General features: G+C 41.5%; 1 protein-coding gene across 2 annotated transcripts; it reads left to right on the top strand.

Moving 5' to 3' along the window:
• The first annotated feature begins 7093 nt into the window (after positions 1–7093).
• On the top strand, positions 7094–12662 carry CCR4 (C-C motif chemokine receptor 4). 2 transcript variants are annotated; one of them, XM_013094722.5, is made up of 3 exons: positions 7094–7215; positions 10101–10224; positions 11417–12662. In XM_013094722.5, exon 3 carries the CDS (start codon positions 11435–11437, stop codon positions 12509–12511), a length of 1077 nt encoding a protein of 358 aa, XP_012950176.1. In that variant the 5' UTR covers positions 7094–7215; positions 10101–10224; positions 11417–11434; the 3' UTR covers positions 12512–12662. The 2 variants fall into 2 exon arrangements, with proteins under 2 accessions (XP_012950176.1, XP_021124531.1); XM_021268856.4 differs by lacking the exon at positions 7094–7215 and having other exon boundaries at positions 9989–10224.
• The last annotated feature ends 7099 nt before the right edge of the window (positions 12663–19761 follow it).

The raw sequence follows: 19761 nt of genomic DNA, 5'->3' as shown, positions 1-19761 counted from the left end.
ACCAAGGACTTGATGGGAAACTGCTCAAGACTAGAGATCCCCAGGGCAGATCTCTGGTGGTACGGTGGAGGGAAGATCTTACGGTCCACCCTACCATCTAATTGGGAAGGCACTTGAGCACTTGTTCAATTAGCTATACCCTTCACCCTGGCATTTGAAAGAGAAACATCACAAATACCCAGAAGTAAAAGAGGCTTAGGAATATCATTTGATGATAGAGTATATATAGATTCTATTGGGGTACCTAGAGGAGTTCCAGATGAACATAAAGCCAGAAATCAAATTGCTGCAGGGTTTGAGTCACTGTTCTGGTGGGTAACAATCAATAAAAATGTGGATTGGATTAATTATTTCTATTATAATCAGCAGAGATTCATCAATTATACCAAGGATGCGATGAGAGGAATCGCTGAACAACTAGATGCCATCAGCAAAATGGCTTGGGAAAACAGGATAGCATTAGATATGATGCTCGCAGAGGAAGTAGGTGTGTTTGTGTGTGTAATACTGAGCAACCATTGTTGCACTCTTATACCCAACAATAGTGTCCCAGATGGCTCGGTAACAAGAGCATTGCAAGGGCTTACCACCCTTGCCAGTGAATTGGCAGAAAAAAAAAATAAAATAATAATAAAAAAAAAAATAGGCATATTTGCAACATTGATCGTAGTTGTAGGAGTTTTGACAGCCATTGGTTGCTGCATTATCCCCTGTGTAAGAGGACTAGTACAGTGGTTAACTGAAACCGCACTATTGAAACAAATGACCATGGAGCTACCACCTTACTCAGATAAGGAGATAGTGAGGAGATGGAAAGCAAAGAAGAAGTCTATCAAATTGCACCTTAGAGAAAGGTTTTGCAAAAATCAACAGTTTATAAAAAAAAGAAAAGGGGGGAATTGTGGGAATAGAAATGTTGTTTTTGCAGAGTTACATTGTTTAGAAGGAGGGAATGTGGTACTGAGATATGCTTACAGTGATAAGAAAGTTTAGCAGGCGACCTTGTAAAATGCAGACAACCAGTCTCCTTAGGACAATTAGGTGAAAATCACGGTGCCAAGTCAAGTCAGATAAGTGAAGAAACATTACCACTTCAAGCAGTAAAAATGTCAAAAGAAATTTGAAATTTAACAGGCCGGCAACTGAAGACTATGCATTGTTTGTGAAGCATCAGATAGATTGTGAACCTGGATTACCCACTCAGTGGGGAAACAGGGGAGGGTCCTGCCATCAAAAGGTATATAAACTGTGTTTTGGAACTAGTAGATGCGCTCTCTCCTGCTTGTGGGGCGCCCGCCATTGCAATCGCGAATAAATTACTACTTCACTGAGATCCTCGCCTGAGCCTAAGTTATTGGCTACGGAGTGTTTCTCACACCATGGACTTGTATGGATCCAGGTGGAGCAGCAAATCCCGCACACGTACGGGGTTGGTTGGGAGTTTGTCACTCCCACCGTTATGGTCCTCTCGCTCAGGGCACCCTGGGTTCCAAAGCCTATCATCAGCATTGAAGACAGAGGTGAAGAAGGCATTAAACATATCTGCTTAGCCTATGTCATTGTCTGTGAGGAGGCCTTCCCCATCAAGTAGCGGACCTATGCTTTCTTTGGTTTTCCTTTTTCTGTTAACATATCTAAAAAAACCTTTTTTATTGTCTCTCACAGGCATGGCCAGCTTCAACTCTAGTTGGGCTTTGGCCCCACAAATTTTCTCCCTACAAACACGAACAGCATCCCTGTATTCCTTCCTCATCACCTGACCCTCCTTCCAGCAGCCGTACATTTCTTTTTTCCATCTAAACTCCAGTAGAAGATCCCTGGTCAGCCAGGACTGCCTTCTGCCCCACCTGCCTGACTTCCAGTATTTTGGAATCGCCCAATCTTGTGCTTTTAGGAGGCAGTGCTTAGAGATTGACCAGCAGTGATGGATGCCAGTGCCTTCAAAAGCAGTTTCCCAGGGCACCTTGCTGACTAGTTCCCTGAGCAGCCTGAAGTCTGCTTTCCCCATATCCAGGGCTGAAGTTTCGGTGGCAGTTTTCCTTCTGTCACCATAAATTCTAAACTCAACCACTTCATGGTCACTATGACAGAGACGGCCGCCAATTGCCACGTCTCCCACAAGATCTTCTCTGTTTTCCAGCAACAGATCAAGGAGGACACCTTTCCTATTTGGCTCCCTTAGCACCTGCACCAAGAAGTTATTATCTAGGTGCTTTATGAACCTCCTGGACTTGCTCATGTCGGCCATGTGGTGATCCCAGCTGATGTCTGGCAAGTTGAAGTCCCCCATAAGGACAAGGAGAGTTGATCTTGAGGCATCTCTTAGTTCCGCAAATAAATTCATCAGCATTGTCGTCCTGGCCAACTGGTCTTTAATAGATTCCCACAACAACATCCCCTTTATTTGTTCGTCCCTTAATCTTTACCCAGAGGCTCTCAATTTTGCCATCCCCAACCTGAAGTTCCATGCAGTCCAGCCCATGCTTCACACACCTCACCATCCCGCCACCTCGCCTACCCTGCCTGTCCCTCCTGAAGAGCCTGTAACCATCATTGCAGCACACCAGCCACAGGACTCATCCCACCAGATTTTGCTTATGCTGATGATGTCGTAGCTGTGGGACTGGGCCAAGACTTCTAGCTTGTCCATTTTATTCCTCATACTGCGTGCATTTGTGTAGAAGCACTTCAAATGTGCTTCCCTACATACAGCACCTTGTGGAACCAACTGAAGGACCTCACTGGCACACAGTCCCTCTGATTCTAGCACACCATCCCTTAGCTCATCACTGGCATGCCTGGTTTTATCCCCTTCTCCCTTCAACTCTAGTTTAAAGCCCTGTCTATCAGCCCTGACAACTCCTGAGCAAAAATCCTTACCCCTCTCTGAGAGGTGCATCCCATCTGGTGCCAGCAGGCCCAGTGTCGCGTAGACCTTCCCATGATCTTCTGCACAGCAGGAGGCGCCTGTGCTGCAGCAGGCTCCTGAGTCTGTCTCAGAGAGGGCAGAGTACACCTCCACCAGTCAATTTCCCTCTCTGACTCCCTGATGCTCCTGAGCCTGCTCACCTCCTCCTGAAGGTCCACAACCTAGCTGAGCAGCTCTTCGACCTGGGCACACCTCCCACAGGCATACCCCTTGCTGCTGCTGTTGGATACGGACAGGAGACTCAGGCACACTCTGTAACCCAAGACCTGGACAGTGATGTGTTTTCCGGATCCCTCCATCTGAGCAGCCACATCGGTGACTGCGGCTGGAGAGGCCGCAAGAGATGCGGAGGCCATGTTTTTCTGCCTGGTTGATACCATGGTCAGGTTTCTTGCAAGCAGGCTACCAGTACCAGTACCGAAGGCAGAGACCACTGCAGAGGAGCATCGAGCAGCCCTGCCCGCGCGAACTGCCGTGCCCCGCCCTGTTTGCCCGTCCTGGTCGCCGCGCTCCCCAGGGGCGGCTTTTGAACGGCCGGGGAGGGGGCGCTGCTGGCTCCACCCGCACTTTGTCAGCTTCCCTCGTGAGGGGTTGCCGGGCCCTGGCGGCTCCCTCGGCTGCCTCGAGTGGCCTCGATGCCGAAAAAAAGCCTTGCCCTCTTCGATCCCCCGCTCCGCTGCAGCACGCGTCTGCCCGGAACTGATCGCCTCGGCAAGTGGCCAAGAAGTTTGCATTTAGCCTATAAATGCTACGTTAAAATTAAACCAGCAGCACCGTAACACAAAGAAACGGTTTGAGATGGCCATGATTGGCAGGAAGGATAAGGACAAAGCTGATGAGAAGAACAGTAGATGGCGCCACAGCTCTGCTGATGAGAGTTTCCCCAAGAGTCAGGGATGTGCTGCTATTTCTATGTGCAGTTCCCTATGCTAGTGACTTTACAAGAACAATTCCTTGCATAAAAGAATTGCTTGAAGCCCTGAGATGCAGCTTCAGCTATTTTTCAGGGCTCCAATCAAGTAGGAACAAACCAGAAATAAATGGCACCTGGAGCAGATTGCTACTACACCTTTGCCCACATCCCTTTGCCATTCCTTTTGCCCAGGGCAATTTCTGAGCAAGGTAAACCTTGCCTGAATGAAGATTGCTTGGAAATTGGGAGCATTTCCCACTGGAAGGGCCTCAAGTGATGTTGCTGATGGCCTAAAACACTCTTGGATGGGGACTGGGGTAAGCACATGCAGGAATTTAGGGACATCTTACTGGACGACTTCACTAGGGACTTCATCCTCATGGATGAAGTACCTTCTCCAACACAATTTCTTTGCCCTAGTGGAAAGGCACTTGAGGAGGCTCAAAGCTGGGTTATGCACCACAGAAGTATCAGAACTGACTAAAATTTGACAGGCACATCTCAACCAGCAGCTCCAGAGTCCCTTTCCAGCAAGTCTTTGCTTTATTCTAGTCCTTCTTCCCCTTGGGATCCTTTGTTAGGAAATAGACAGCAGTCATCTGATTTTTCTGAAGGGAGCCCTCATTTGAATCATTAAGGATCATCATTAGTTTGTCTGTTTTTTGGTTCCTTATTGATCCCACTGACAGTCCCCACTTTCCAGAGCCTTGTGGTAGCTCACATATCAGGAGGCCACAATGCAAGAGAAGGACAAATTACAAGCTACAATAAAGACAAAAATCAACACACAGGCTAGAGGTTACAGATCTAGACAGATTAAAAAAAAAAAAAAAAAAAAAAAAAAAAAGCAACTGGAAGCAGTGGCATACACTTTTTTTACACAAAAGGAGTGAAGTATCTGCAGAGTCACCTTAAATTCTCACTATCCCTGTATTCACCCTTGCTCCCCCTGTGGGAAGGACCCTCTGCCTTGAGCTTGCTCCACTATTTCTTTTGCCCATCTCTAGCATCAATGCATTCTTTTAATTTCCACCACAGGTGGCATTATCAAACTCCATCAGACTTAAAAGCCATTCATGATCAATTAGGACACCACACTCTAGCAACTAGAGTCAGTGATGAACAAGTACAGAGCAGGAAAAATATATTTATGAAAAGTAAGGAAGTCACTAGGCCCTGCTGGTGGAAGAAATGTCAATTTTTCCATTTATTTTTGTTTTATTTGTCTGTTCTTATTGAGCAAATAAGAACCTGTGGATGTTAAATTAACTACAAATGTTTCACCAAGTTCATGAAAAGCATCGGAATATCTTGTTAATCACAAAGATGAGCGATAAGTTCCAGTGAAAACCAGTAACAGTTGTTCAGCCCTACTTTTTGTTCCTATCAGTTTTATTTCTGCACCCCGAGAGGTTTTGCCTTCTATTAAAAAGTGAACTGAATATTACTTAAGTTCTCTATACAGCTTGTCTTGAAGAGAACTAGCAGTGAAACAACTTTCACCTGGCAATGGCAGAGTGCCTGGGTCTTACAAATATAGAAAGGAGATTATTGTACCAACTGTGCAAGTATTGCTTTAGACTTGATCCTATGCAAGTACTTTGTATTTTGTAACTAGCTTCTGTTAGAAATACTGCCCAAGGACATGGCAGGAAAGAGTGTGAATGTATCTGTTGTGTAGATGTTTAGAGCAGTCTGTTAATAAGCTTTTGAAGACTACCAACAACTACAGTATTTGAGTCTTGGAGGCACTACCACACAGCAAACAGAAAACTGACTTTTTGCCAAAATGCCATAATTCCTTCATATCTAAACTCATTATAATGAACATTAAAGAAACTGGCCTGGGGAAACCTCTGCTATTCATTGCTGCCTTGTCTTTAATTATGTGTTTATTTATTGATGAGGAGCAGCCTTTAACTGAAACACCATGGTGATGTCTGGGAAAAAAAATATATATCTCAGGTATCAACTATTCCGCAGACTTAGAAACAGTGCAAATATGTCATCTTCCTGTAGAAATAGCTTGGGAACATTTCTTTGATCACTGAACAAGACAAAGAAAGATCCTTATGGTATCATTTCACTTTTAAAAATGCAACTCTTGCTTTGCCTTAGTGATTTTTATTTTAAGTAAAATTCAGCATACACGATGGTTATTTTTGTAATGCTTAAGGTTTAAAGTTTCAGTTCTTTTTTGTGAGGAGTTCTGAATATAGCAGCTTTGCTATCACAGAACAGGGAAAGAAAGCAAATTAGGTTGAAAGCAAATTTGTTGAAAACAAATTTGATTGTATCCAAACACTGGATACAAACAGTGGAATAAATAGGACAAGACCACAGGGGGGAATAAAAAATGTAGGGAAATGCAACTTACTACCATTACGCAAATAAAATAGTCATGACCATCTAAGACCTAAATCTTCTGTTTCCTAAAACTTCTTCAACACAAGCAGCTGTCTTAGCCAAAGGGAATTCATATGTTCAAAACATTTGAGATAAATTATGAACAAACCACCTGGGAAAAGAGTATAGATGATGGATGTCTCTAGAACTAAGAAATTATTTCATTTTCTGCATCTAGTTCTCTTATCAGATTGCTTCAGTTTTAATCAGGCACAGTAAGTTCAGAATAAACTGAAAATCACTAGGCAGATAACTGCACAATGAATAGGTGACACAAGCTTTTTGCTAACAAGAATGGATTGGCACTATAGATACACAAACTGTGATTCTAATTCACCTGAATTGCAAGGGCATAGCCCAAGGCCTGACCAGGCAAGAAGGGGTTGGCCAGCTGATGGAGAGGACTGTTTGCTGAGAAAGGTACCTGCTTGTGCACTGTGGCAGCCTGGATCAAAAGACTGATCTATCTTTAGTTTATCTTTAGTCACAGTCATATGCCTCTTCCCTGAGACAACCTCTTCTGGACAACCTCTTCTCTAATACACACTTCTGAATCATTCATGTACCATGGCCAATACAAATAACATAGGGAATAGATGGTGCTTTGGTGTATCAGTGGTGAGTGTCTCACAGTAGCAGCATCTAGCTCACAGATTAGACTCACAGATCTATCTCCAGCCCTTCCTTTGGCGAGACTTGTGTGCAACCTGCAAGATGGCAAGTTAAAAATAAGACTTTCCATAAAAGCAGGGAGTGGCTGAAATCATCTTTTGGCAAGAAGCAGGGTTTTTACTGTTTGGGTTGTTCTGCTTTTAGTTTTTATTAAGTTCCCCTCTTTTGGTTCTAATTTGTGTCCTTATAAAGGACTAGCCACCTCTTAGTGAGGCTAATCAGATTTGGTCCGCATCTCTGCGCTCTTGTGATATTTTTAGCCAGTGCCACATACCTGATACCACCTAGTAAAGAGGTAAGACCTCTTATTTCTTCTCCCCCTTTCCTTCCAACCTGTTGGTTTACAGCAACATCCTCTGCATCTCTGATATCCCTTCCCCCTTTCCTCTTAAGCTCATGGTCTTCTGCCATCCCTTTTTTTTAGTTTCTGCCAGGCTCTTCTGTGAAAAAAAACAGACATCCTGCCAAATTGGCAGGGAACCTCAGAGCTTCCCATCTATGGATTAGTTATATTTAAGACTTTTCATGCTCCTCTCTCTCCAAGATGCTGAAGACCCTTCGCTCAAAACACATTTCATTCATTTTCTGCATCATTTCATTTGATCAGAGATTTCTTCCCTTTTCTTCATCTTTTCTACAGTTTTACTAGTAAGTTCTCAAAGGAACTTTTTTCATCAACAGAGCATCAGGTATTTCAGGGTACAATTTCATCCTTTTAATTTTCATGAACTGGCAGATGTTTTTTTTAGCTTCATTACCTAGAGTTCACAAACCCTAAGTAGACACAACCTCTCTTCTCTTTTTGTGGATATGCGTTCCTTTTTCTGAAGTCACACTTTCTAAAAAATCTCCTTACAAAGACAGCCCTTCCCATTTGCTGAGGGAACAGAAAGTGCACTGATATGGTATGCTTCTGCAACATTACTGATGCTTTCAAGACACTGCGATCCAACCATACCTCCCCACCCCACCAGAGCAACAGAAGTATGCTCTGACAAGAAGCTTTTGCTGCCCAGTGCCTCTGGTGGTGGTGTCCCAGCTTCCCATCCATGACAGGTACAGAAAGATGCATTCAGCTGGTTCAGAAGCATTTGCTACTTGAAAGTCTTTCGGCCAAGGGAGGGCTGGGGTAAAAGTAGTATGCTAGATAGGTCCTTTCTTCTGTCCAGTGCTATATAAATTATGCTAAATTTGCACTGATAAGACTGCAGACTTGGTCCCTGCTAACATCACAATTGAAAGATCGGAAGCTTATCTGAGATGTGGCATGTACACTAAGGACAGGCAGACAGACCTCAGAAATCTGCTAGTGATGGGAAATCATCCCATTCAGTTCTATTCACTGCTTCATCTGGACACAAGGAAAATCAGCACCAATGAAATTCAAAGGAGATGACCAGACTATTGGAGTAGAAAATAATGACTAGGACAAGACAGGCATATAGACGAGTGGTGGTTATTGAGGCAAAAGCATTGCAGCTAAAACTAAGGAAGGGCGATACCTACAGAGCAATGAGGTGTTTTTTCCTGAAAAGCATATGCTTAAAAGGAGGTTTCATGTCACTGTTACTGCAGACAAATGGCTTAACTTATGCCCCTTGTGTAACAACAAGTCAAAGAGATTAATGAGGCCCTGCAGGGACAAAAGAGCAGCAAGTGGAACAGCTTCTAGTTTCTGTGAACAGAGCTGATGAAACTGGTATCATAGTGTTGCCTGCTCATCTGATGTCCACATCTTTAAAGAACTGTCAGCAAACTGAAGAGAAGACATACATGATCTGCAGAGCAATAGCCTGGTGATCTCACAGTGACCTATTTAAAACTCTCCACAAATGCATTTTTGAAAGATGACTGAGAAGCTACTTCCCATATGAGTGTTTTATTCTGGCGAACAAGAAACCAGTAGATACCACAGTTCACATTGTCTTCACATCAAGCTTTTCTGGAGGAAACAATTCAGCCAAATACAAGCTAGTGGGCAGAGTAACAATGTCAGAGGCATATAGGATAGCAGCAAATAGCAAAACTGAGCATAAAGCTATATGTTCAGAATCTCCTGTGTTCAGAATGACACAGGAGATTGATCTAGAAGATATATCCTATCTCCTGTTTAGGATCTATTATTTTCCCTCCCTCCTACTCATCTACTGTATTTTTCTTGTTTGTACTTCTCAAAGTGACTCTTCAGTTTCTCCTGCTAACAAGCAAGCAGCCTCCCCTGTCAAGAAATGGTTTTTACTTCTTCTTGGCCAGCCTCTTTTAGGACACAGGGGAGAGCAGCATTTGCCAGCTGCAAGCGTAGCTGTTCTGCCAGAGGGATTCAAAACCATCATATTTGACCAGCACGTCCTCTGTGATCATCCCCCTTCCCTGGTTCCCCAGAAAGAGAGACAGGGATCAGCATCTTCTCAGGAGAAATTTGTAGAAATTGATAGGCTTCCTGCTGTGATAAAAACCATGAGGAAACCCCCAGCCCTTACACCACACACACCCTACATCTTACACATCCGACATCCTACATCTTATTTGATAGTTTGTGAGAGTTTAACCATTAGTACCATTTGCATCAGGCCATTAGTAGTTTTGCCATATATAAAACCATATATAAAATGGGAGACATCAAGCAAAAAGGCATTGTGAATTTGCATGCCCTCATTTCTTTTCTTAGCAAGATAAGCAGGGGTTAGGAAAATCAAAGAATAAATAAAAGGAGAGTTCCCTACACTAAATCTATACAGCTCTTTATTACCACAGTTACATGGTATAACTGGCAAAATCAGTTATCCCACACAGAGGGACTAGAAACACACCATCCACACACCCATCAAGTGCCTCCCTCTTCCCTGCTCACTGCAGATGATCCTTTAATTATTTTTTCTGAGTTTGAGATGCATTTTACAACCCATGAGAAAGAGCAGTTTCTGTTGAATGAGAGCTACTTATTGACATCTGCTTTTAACAATTTTGGGTAAGATGAAGGGGCTTTAACTCAGCAATCAGGCTCTCACTGGGAACTTTGTATTTCCTTACACACCATAAGACACTTTTAATTTCTTTTCTACATTTAAAGGAACATCTCTGGTGAGCACTGAGGAGAGAAACACTTATGATACGATCTGTAAGGAAGTACACAGCTTCCGTTGACAGACACAGCTACCTTGTGACATCTGCTTTTTGCAGCTGCTGGGTATCACAGTGTAGGCAGCATCTCACTGACGGAGTTACCTGGCCACAAGCAAGTGATTCCACTCCACTAGAACCAAGACTCTTCCTCACATCATTTGAGAAGAAAAGGAGAGAAAAGGTAACATTTATAAAATTTAGTTTTAGAAAGAGTTGTCTATGTTATATGCTCATCACGTATGTGACTGTAATGCTTTTTCATTTACCTTTTGCTGCCATTCAGGTCATTTTTACAGCAATTTTCAGAAATTCTGCATAATCAGGATTAAGTGTATGTGCGTTATTTGAGTATTTGTTTTCAGTTTTAAATGCTCAAGTAGAATAGCCATGTGGAATGTAGATTAGATGCAGGTGCGACTAGATGCTAGTGTTGCAGAGCCGTCATCTCTAGGACATTGGTGTTGAACAGTTCTGTCCCTGTGACTCGTAACTCAGATTAAATTCCTCTCTGTGTATAACAGAACAGAACTGTAGACAGGGAAGTTGTGACTGAGATTACACACAGTAGGGTTCAGGTTAATGATAGTCAATACTTGCTGCATTGTAGTAGCACTATAGTCTGAAGATAAATAGAGCAATGATACTCACTTTTCCTCTACTTCCCATTCATAAAAATAAAGACAAAGGGGAAAGACATAACAGAAGCTTGCAAAAATTCTAGTAAATTAGGCTTAGAAATGACACTTGCTGTGATGTGAAAAACATGTAATACATCAACAGTGTATTTGTATTGCATCCATTATGTGATCTGGTCAACCTCGAAGTAACATCACTTAAAACTCTGTATCTATTAGAAAAGAACATACATATAATGACAAATTCATGTTATTCACTTTACCACTGAAGACAGCACTTACTGAAAATTGATGTCACCTTTCACTGTCTTCTTTCAGTGATGTTTGCCTGAGTGAAAAGATGGGTAAAATCCTGAACTCCTATGAACAGTGGCTTCACTTTTTACTTTACGCCACACAGGATTATCCCTCTCTGATTTGAGATATATAGTCTGTTATCTTTCATCCCTATTTGCTTTCCTCTCTGCAGTTTGGATAGTGTTCAGTCTGACACGTCTGATTTTCACCATGTTGGAAGGACTGAGCACATGCATGCCAAGGACAGTACTTCACAAGTGTGCATATAAGCATCCCACATTATTTGAATATTCTTTGATAATCTGTAATGAGAAGTGCATTGGAACTGCAAGTCAGTCTTTGTGTGTTGCAGTCTTTCCAACATGATTCAGGCTTGTGGAGTAACCACATGGTCATCATGAAGAGAAAGTCACTGACATTTTTATATTCTTTCATTCTCAGGAATCTGGGAAAAAAAACATGAGTTCTTCGAGTACAGAGTCCTTTGAAGTTGACACCTCAACCTTATATGACTATTACGATAATTATAATGATGCCCCAAAACCATGCAGTAAGGAAAGTGTCAAGAGGTTTGCAGCCTCCTTCCTACCTGTTCTATATACCCTAGTATTCCTGGTTGGGCTAATGGGAAACATTCTGGTCATAGTGGTCCTCTTCAAATACAAGAGACTGAAGAGCATGACTGATGTGTACCTGCTAAATCTTGCCGTCTCAGATTTGCTCTTTGTTTTTTCCCTGCCGTTCTGGTCTTATTTTGCGATAGACCAATGGGTTTTTGGAACTCCCTGGTGTAAAATCATTTCATGGATCTATCTGGTTGGGTTTTACAGTGGGATATTTTTTATTATGCTTATGAGCATAGACAGATACCTGGCAATTGTTCGTGCAGTGTTTTCCTTGAAAGCAAGAACTACTTTCCATGGCCTGATTACCAGTGTTATTGTGTGGCTGGTGGCTCTTTCAGCCTCAGTTCCAGAACTTGTATTTAGAGAATCTTTCCATGAGCAAAATTATACTACCTGCAAGCACAGATATCCAGGAAATTTTACAACATGGAAACTCTTTTCCACTTTGGAAATCAATGTTTTAGGGCTTCTAATCCCTTTCATAGTTATGGCATTTTGCTACTCCATGATCATCAAAACATTAGTCCACTGTAGAAATGAGAAAAAGAATAAGGCTGTGAGGATGATCTTTGCTGTCATGATCGTATTTTTCTTCTTCTGGACTCCTTACAATATTGTAATTTTCTTACAATTCCTGGAACTTATTGGAGTCATTAGAGACTGTCAAGCAAGCAGGAATCTAGACTATGCATTCCAGATAACGGAAATCTTCGGCCTTTTTCACTGTTGCCTCAACCCAGTCATCTATTTCCTCATGGGAGAAAAATTTAAGAAGTACCTGAAGATGCTCTTTAAGAACTGGTGGTTGCCTGGAGATATTTGCAAGTGGTGTGGACTTCACATCAGTTACCACACCGAGTCTACCAGTTCATTCCACACACAATCTACTGGGGATCAAGATGCACTTTAACGCATTTCAGACCAACTGTTGAACTCACCAGAAAGTAAGCTGACAAAACCAGGAACTTTTAAAAGCTAAGCAAATGCACAAGCATTTAATAAGCTAGTGCATGATAATAAACTTACTAGAGCTTTGATTTCTGCCTCTTAGATTTTCTGAATATTATGACAGAAGCTGTCCTAGATATGAAACCTAGGAGATGGACATGCAAGTTTTACCTGATGCAATTATAAATCACTGCTCAGATTTCACAGCAGCCTCGGCTCAGTGCAAGTACTGTGCTCTGCTTCTTGTTTTTCACCAGCATCAAGACAGAGGTTGGCCTGCATGGAGGGGTGAAGGAGAGAATTCCTCATCATCAGGACGCACACTTGGAAAATATCTTTGAAGGATAAGGACAGTTATTACCATATTTTTTACTCTACCGCTGATCTGTGTAGGACTTGTTTGGTCAGACTCTTAGTGGCCACTGTTATACATTTCATCCCAGGGAGAGGATACACCTTCTGTCATTTTTAAAAAAAAAAAAAAAAAAAGGACACAAAATGCACTATTTCTGTGCACAAAGAAAGGAAGCCAATGCATTACACTGTGCTATAAATATAGCTATGTTTTCTCTTAGGTATCCGAGTTCTATATATACCTACATTTAGGTGTATATATATAGGTATTTTGAATTACTTTATCACCATACTTCAGGATGGCAATTTTTATTTTTTTTATTAACATTAAAAATGTTCAGATTTTTTTTGAATAAAAGTGTGTTTTGTTTTTTTTAATTTGTTTTTCAGCATGTGTGAGTATATTTGAAATATCTTGATTATAAGTATCTTTTTAAGTGAATGTTCTTCATTCCAAAAATACCTACCTCCAAGACACAATTTTCATTCACTGTGTATGTATCTGGCAAAACAAAATAAAGAGAGGCAGTGTAGGAAAAGTCTGCCATAAAAACGACTGCCATAAAAAAATAAATTATGTGAGGATGTAATTTAACCACACAGAGAACTGTAGCATTTGGTAACAGAGCAGAAGGCAAAGAGTGTGATACACCAGTAGCCGCTCACAGATGTACATGATACTAATCAGGTTGGTAAAATTTTATTTATATTTTTTTTCAAAAGGAAAAATCAGTATTGTGGTAGTAGAAAAAGTAAGAGTTGAAAAACATACACTGGAAAATATTTCTGATGCATCTTCTTTGCTAAGCGACAACTATTCAAAGACTTGTGTCTTGGTTAGGCCATCAATAACAACACACCTACCCAGCACTCAGATATGGCTACAAATAGCAGACAAAACATTAAAATACATGAGCAAAGAGCTGTAGAAGAAATATAAAAATATTATAGTGCCTCTGTCCTGATCACCCTAAATTAGAAACATAAATGCAAGTTTACCTTCATGGGAACTCTCTCAGGATACAACAGACAGACTGAAAATAAAAACCAGCACTCTTAAATACTCCTGCATGCACATATCTTTCATAATTCATTTTGGGAATGAGATACCATCAGCAGCTCACTGATGCTGACAGCTCCAAGCAAGGACTCTCATTAATGCATATAATGCTGTGGAAGGCATTACAATACTAAAAAAAAAGAATTTTAAGTCTTACTATTCAACACTTTACAAGTCACTGAGTAAATCACATACGAAAACTGCCTCAAGGGGTGCGTTAACCCCTCTATTACCTATTTTGGAAAGGAAGAGCAAGACAAATTTCAAGTATCAGGTGCTGGAAAGTCTCACAGATGTCACTGAACCCCACAACACATCACTTCCAAGCCAGCATGGCATATCAACCTCACAAACATGACACTGCTGGCACGGGCACCATGATTTGCTGAGCCATTCATCAACCAAGTGCCTAGACTAAATTGGGAGCAAGAGAGTATATCATGTTTTCTTTTGTTGTTGATGATGTTGTTTTTGTTTTCATTTTTTTTTTATTGGTCCTATTCTGTGACCCTTCTGGTCAATAAGATCAAAGAGACCTTCCAGGTTTATCTGTAAGAGAACTGGCAAGAGACCTGGCTTTCCAGACTAGGTGAATGGCTGCCTGTGCTGGTCCAACAAAAATGATGGTCAGGAAGCAAAAAGCAACCCACAGTAGGCTCTCGGAAAGCACAAGATAAGAAGGGTCTGGAGCTAAGACTGGCACTGAGGAAAGGCAACCAGATGGCCAGCAGCTCGTAGGCTGGTCTGGCTCTGGGCACATACCCTGTGGTGGGGGAGGATGCTGTGTCCATTCATGTGTGGAATTAACAGGCCGCACCCAGCAGATGCACAGCATCACTTTGAATTGTGCTAGCGTAAAGCCCTTTTTCCGCATGAAACTCAAAAGCTACTCACTGCTGGGCTTTGTGCCCCACGCCCCATACACATGTGCTTGCTGTAGAGAGTGCCTAGTGCACGCAGAGCTTCTTCCTGGTGAACACTGCTCTCATTTCTCTGCCCATCAAACTTCTTCCAGTCCTCCCAGTAATACTCACAGCTATTTCACAGTTGTGTGAGAATAACCAAGCTGAAAGTTTTGCTCTGGGCAGTTTTCCTGAATCAGGTGCAAGGGGGACCTCACCATTAAGTGGTGGGCACAGGAATCCATAGCCTGGGACTGAGGCTCACCAAAACTGGGTAGTTGTCTCCTCTCCCTCACCTGCAACAAACCTTCCTCCCTGCCAGGCACCAACCTGCTGTGGATAATGGCACTCCTCTTTTGAAAGAGGGCGTTGAAATCTGCCAGTGAGAAAGGATGAGATAATAATATGAATACAGACAAAAATAAAACAGGGATTTTCAAAATGTCATTTGACCAAAGGTGTCATATTAGCTGAACAAGAGTTTCCAAGTGATGAAAGATGGTACATACAGACCTATTGAACCATGAAAGAAAATGGATAGATATTTGAGTGAAGCAAAGCTGACTCATTCCTAAACCCACATTTTTACATCAGGGTTCCTCAGAAGGCTACTCAGAGCAACTGAATAGAGGACGTAAAGCTGCCACAAAAGTGCAGATGAGATTAAAAAAAGTCAGCTTCATGACATCAAATATAAATAACAATGAAAAGGTTAAAAAAAAATCTTGGTAGGTTTGTTTTCATACAACACATAGGTCAGTGCAGTCATTCCCTAAACATACAGCTGAATTACACTTACTAGCTTTTTCTCCTGAGCATGGTTTCATCCCTTTTGATTGTGCAGAATAGGCATCATGGAAGGCTGCTCCTCTCGGTCTGAGAGCCATTCCTGGGAAGAAACTGAGAGATCACTACTCTCCTTCTTATGCTACTGCTGCTTGCCTCTGTTCTAGCAACAGTTCTGGACACCTGCTCTGAAGGACAGTGCAATTCAACAGGCACTACAATGCTCCCCTGCTACCAGGATGCTTCCAGTGATCTAGACTCACACATTTTCCTCCAGGAGCTCATAACAGTTTCCTGTTCTTATCTGGAATTTCTCTCTTAACGTGGCCTGAGACCAGCCTTATCAAGTCCCAGACCTTATGCAAATATTTCAATTTGACTTGATTTACAGTTAGAAATCAAGAGCCATTCAGTAACGTCAGTCAAAATGACCACTGAAATGTTTAAGGGCAATGCCTACAAAGAGCTCAACAGGAAAGTTGACTCCACTACTCCAGCCAGTTTTTAAGTGGAAGACTGGAAATGAATAGTCAATGTGATTGCAATGAGATTCCTTGCATTCATATATCTGATAAAAGCACCCAAAGGTGGTGTAGTACTGATCACATCTGCAGTAATCTTACTGTAACACAGCAATGATATATGCCAGTGTCACTGGCAGTCATAGAGAATCACTCTGGATAGAGCAAGCACTATGAAGTGGGTACACACCAAGTTAGATGCTTCCAGGAAGATTTTCTTCTTCACAGCTGTTCAGAGGCAACATCCATCAGAAAAATAAAGTAAACAAAATCCAGTCTTACAGGACAGTAATCAAGTCAAAGACAACTCTTGCAAAAACGAGACTCAAAAGTGGAAAAGCCTTTTATCTGTTTCAGACTGGCAAAATCCAGCTCCTTTCCCAGCTCCTTGACAGAGCACAGGCACAACTGCCAAATGTTGCTATACTCTTTCCCTTAGAGGAACATAACCCTCCACAGATCCTTCATACGCTCAGCTCAAAAGAATGCTGCTCACAAGCCATGCTCACTGTCCCAAATCAAAGGTTTTCTCTTCATTAGTTTCTGGTCCTCCTTTGAATTCTCAGAAATAGTAGCATGTGATATCTCCACTGAAAACTGTAATTCCTTCTCTTATACAACATGGGTCCACTAAAAAAAAAAAAAAAAAGCTGCCATCTTATAGCTAAGGGAACTATGGCACAGAGCAAGAGCTCAGCTATATGAACCCGATGCACATTTTTGACATAATCACAGGGCACACCCAGCTCTCCTTGGGGAGGATTTGCATTTCGGTTTAGTGAAGAAGACTCCAGATCAGAGCTGCCCACACTGTGCCCTTTCTGGTAGCCAAATCTGAGAGGCCCCAGTCAGGAAAGTTCCAGTCTGCTTCCAGGTTGTGTGAGGAGGCCTGTGGGTTAGTATGAAGGGTATCTGGAGGTAAATGGATGAAGATGATGAAGTAATGCTATCTTCCAATACATTATGTTCTTCAGTGGTGTAGAGGGTGTTGTCTGTCTTAAAACACCAGAGAGCAAGGATTCTGTTAGAAGAGGACTGAAAGAAAAAAAAATACAGTCTGTGTAAACACAGACCAAGTACATAGTTGATCAATGTATCATACACCTTTAGTTTTTGTGTTGGTGTTTTTGTTTCCAGTCATCTTGGAATGGCTGAAGTTTCTCCATGTTTTAATGTTTCTAAGTAACAGCATGCATTCAGTATGTGCAGCTGCTGAGCTAAATGCTGCAAGCTTTTCATTCTGGGTGCTGCAAAATAAAAACTACTAGGGCACTAAGGATTTTTGGTAATTCCAGGAAGGTCTTTGTTTCCATGCTTTTGCTTTTAACAACTACAGCAAATAATCAAGAATCTGATCTTCAAGAATCTGATATGTTTCCACAGATACAAAACCCTCATAAAAGTCAGTCTCAGTGCTACTAGCATCCTGTAAGACAACAAAGACTGAATGAAGACCTGCATTACTAGATCCACTCTTTTGCTCAAAAGAGGTCAGGGGAATTTGATCAGCATTTTACAAGAAGCTCTGAACAGACAAGTTCAGGATGAGATTTATATACGTGGGATATCTGATTGGAAAGGCAGCTGCACCTCCCTGTAAGAAAAAAGCATGTTTGTCTCTTTTGCACTGACTTTGCACTTTGTTAAATATCCCCAGAGAAGTATTATGGTTTGGGGCAGGTAAGAGAGGAGAAGGTTCCTCCCTGACTCTTACCCAGTCTCCATCAAGCACAAATAGAAAGAGCTTTACTAGCTAGTAGTAGCACAAAACCATCTTAATCAAAGCAAACAAAGACCACAACAGATCTCAATACTTGCTCATAACTGGTAAACTGAAATTTGACCACAAGTAAGACCATGACCGCAGACAGAGTGACTTGCCTTTTCCGCTACTAAAGTATGTGGGAAAGGTGTAAAGAGCTTGCAGACAAGAAAGAGAGAGGATGGCTTTCCTTGTTTATGCACTTCAGCTCCTTGTTGCTCATTCACAAAGACCAGGAATGAAAAGAAAACAAGGCTGGTTGACTGCAAGAACAACGTTGCCTGCAGGTCCTGAAGACAAGCCCTGCTGGGAGTTTGCAGAGCACAGGTCTGCCCTAACTTTCAAAATTCCTGTTGGCATTTCTAGAAGAGTAAAACTCATCACATGAAGTGTTAGACAAAAGACTTGCCCTGCTACAGAGAAGGGGCTGAAGAGTTTACAAAACAAAAGAAAAAAAGAAGTTTAGATGTAGGCTGTTCGCTCCTCAGCTCTGCTTCACTGACCTACCCATACACAATTCAGGTCAGTACTCACTTCTTTTCATCAGAAATACTAGGGAATTGCCAACCTCCCCCCGGGGAAGTTGGCTCCCACTCTTGCTTCTCACATGAACATGTGTGCCACAGCCCACCTCTCCCACAGTCACACGGAGTTAAAAGTAAATCCATTCACTTCCTTGCCAACTAAAGCTCAAGTTCTCCACACATAGTGATCACGCAAGTAGGATGTCTGGGTTGTGACTACACTAGCAGAACGTTTTGCATTAGAAAAGGCAAGTTCACGAAAATCTGAACAATGGAGAATATGGATTTGTGATGGCATTGATAAAAGAGCAACACCTAAACCCATGCTATTGCTTAGATTTTCTTTCAGCTTCAGAGTCAAACTATTTTAGAACAAGTGCAGCCTATTTTTATCATATTTGAATTTAAGAATTTCATTATTTCTACTCCAAATTCTTATAAAACTTTCCTTCTGATGGAGATAATTTCAACGTTCCTCATGAAAATCATGTAAAAAACTACAGAGCCTTACTATCAAAATAGAAATATGTGAATAAAATTAAATTGATCAAACCTCAAATCAGCATTTTTAAAAATCAATTGTTAAATTTCAGTTATTTAACAATTTTGAGTCAGGGCCCAAGAAAGCAAGTTCAGCATTAGATATCCAAACTTCTGCAGAATTTTTCTTCAGGTGTTTGTTGTTGTTGGTTTTTTTCTTGTAATACCAGGAATTGGTATGTACAGATTGAGGGCAACTACTAATTGGGTTAGAAGGAAAAAAATAAATCACCTTTTCTGTAAGGTAATTCATAATAAAATGCTGATTCATATATAACAGCACTGAAGATGTTCTCACAATAAAAAAAAAACAAAAAAAAAAAAACATAATATACGGAATGACTAAACATGTCTTGGATTTTCAGGACACATGACCGTATCTATGCCCAACACATTAACTGTCATGCCAATAGAAAACATTGGTTATATATGGGCTCTCAGGTTCCTGGAGGGAAAAAAAAGTAAAAAGAGTTCTCAAAATGTCAAGTATTTGTACATAATTAGTTGTAGAAAAGCTGATAGTCTCTAATAATGGAATAAATAGGTAGCCTGTATCAACGTCTATTTTAACAAAGTCTCCGAGCAAAATCTGTCATGTTTTCTAGACCTGCAACCGTAAGATCCCACAAAGTCACTGCTTAGCAAAAATAAAACAATTTTTTTTAAATGGTCTACAAGAACCTTTACAGCAGATGCCATATCTCCCTAGTTGGTGCACGGGACAAGCTAGATGTGTTTACTCCAACACAAGCAGCTGCTGAGG

This window comes from Anas platyrhynchos, chromosome 2 (genome assembly GCF_047663525.1).
Source record: "Anas platyrhynchos isolate ZD024472 breed Pekin duck chromosome 2, IASCAAS_PekinDuck_T2T, whole genome shotgun sequence".
NCBI classification, from domain to species: domain Eukaryota; kingdom Metazoa; phylum Chordata; class Aves; order Anseriformes; family Anatidae; genus Anas; species Anas platyrhynchos.
The sequence above is the reverse complement of the archived record's forward strand: the minus strand, read 5'-3'. Positions and strand labels throughout refer to the sequence as shown.

Bases quoted from the DNA above. Each gene is read 5' to 3' on its own strand.
- CCR4 (XM_021268856.4), top strand. From the start codon at position 10,027: ATGATACGATCTGTAAGGAAGTACACAGCTTCCGTTGACAGACACAGC. The intron at 10,225-11,416 runs GTAACATTTATA...TTTCATTCTCAG, and splicing joins AGAAGAAAAGGAGAGAAAAG to GAATCTGGGAAAAAAAACAT.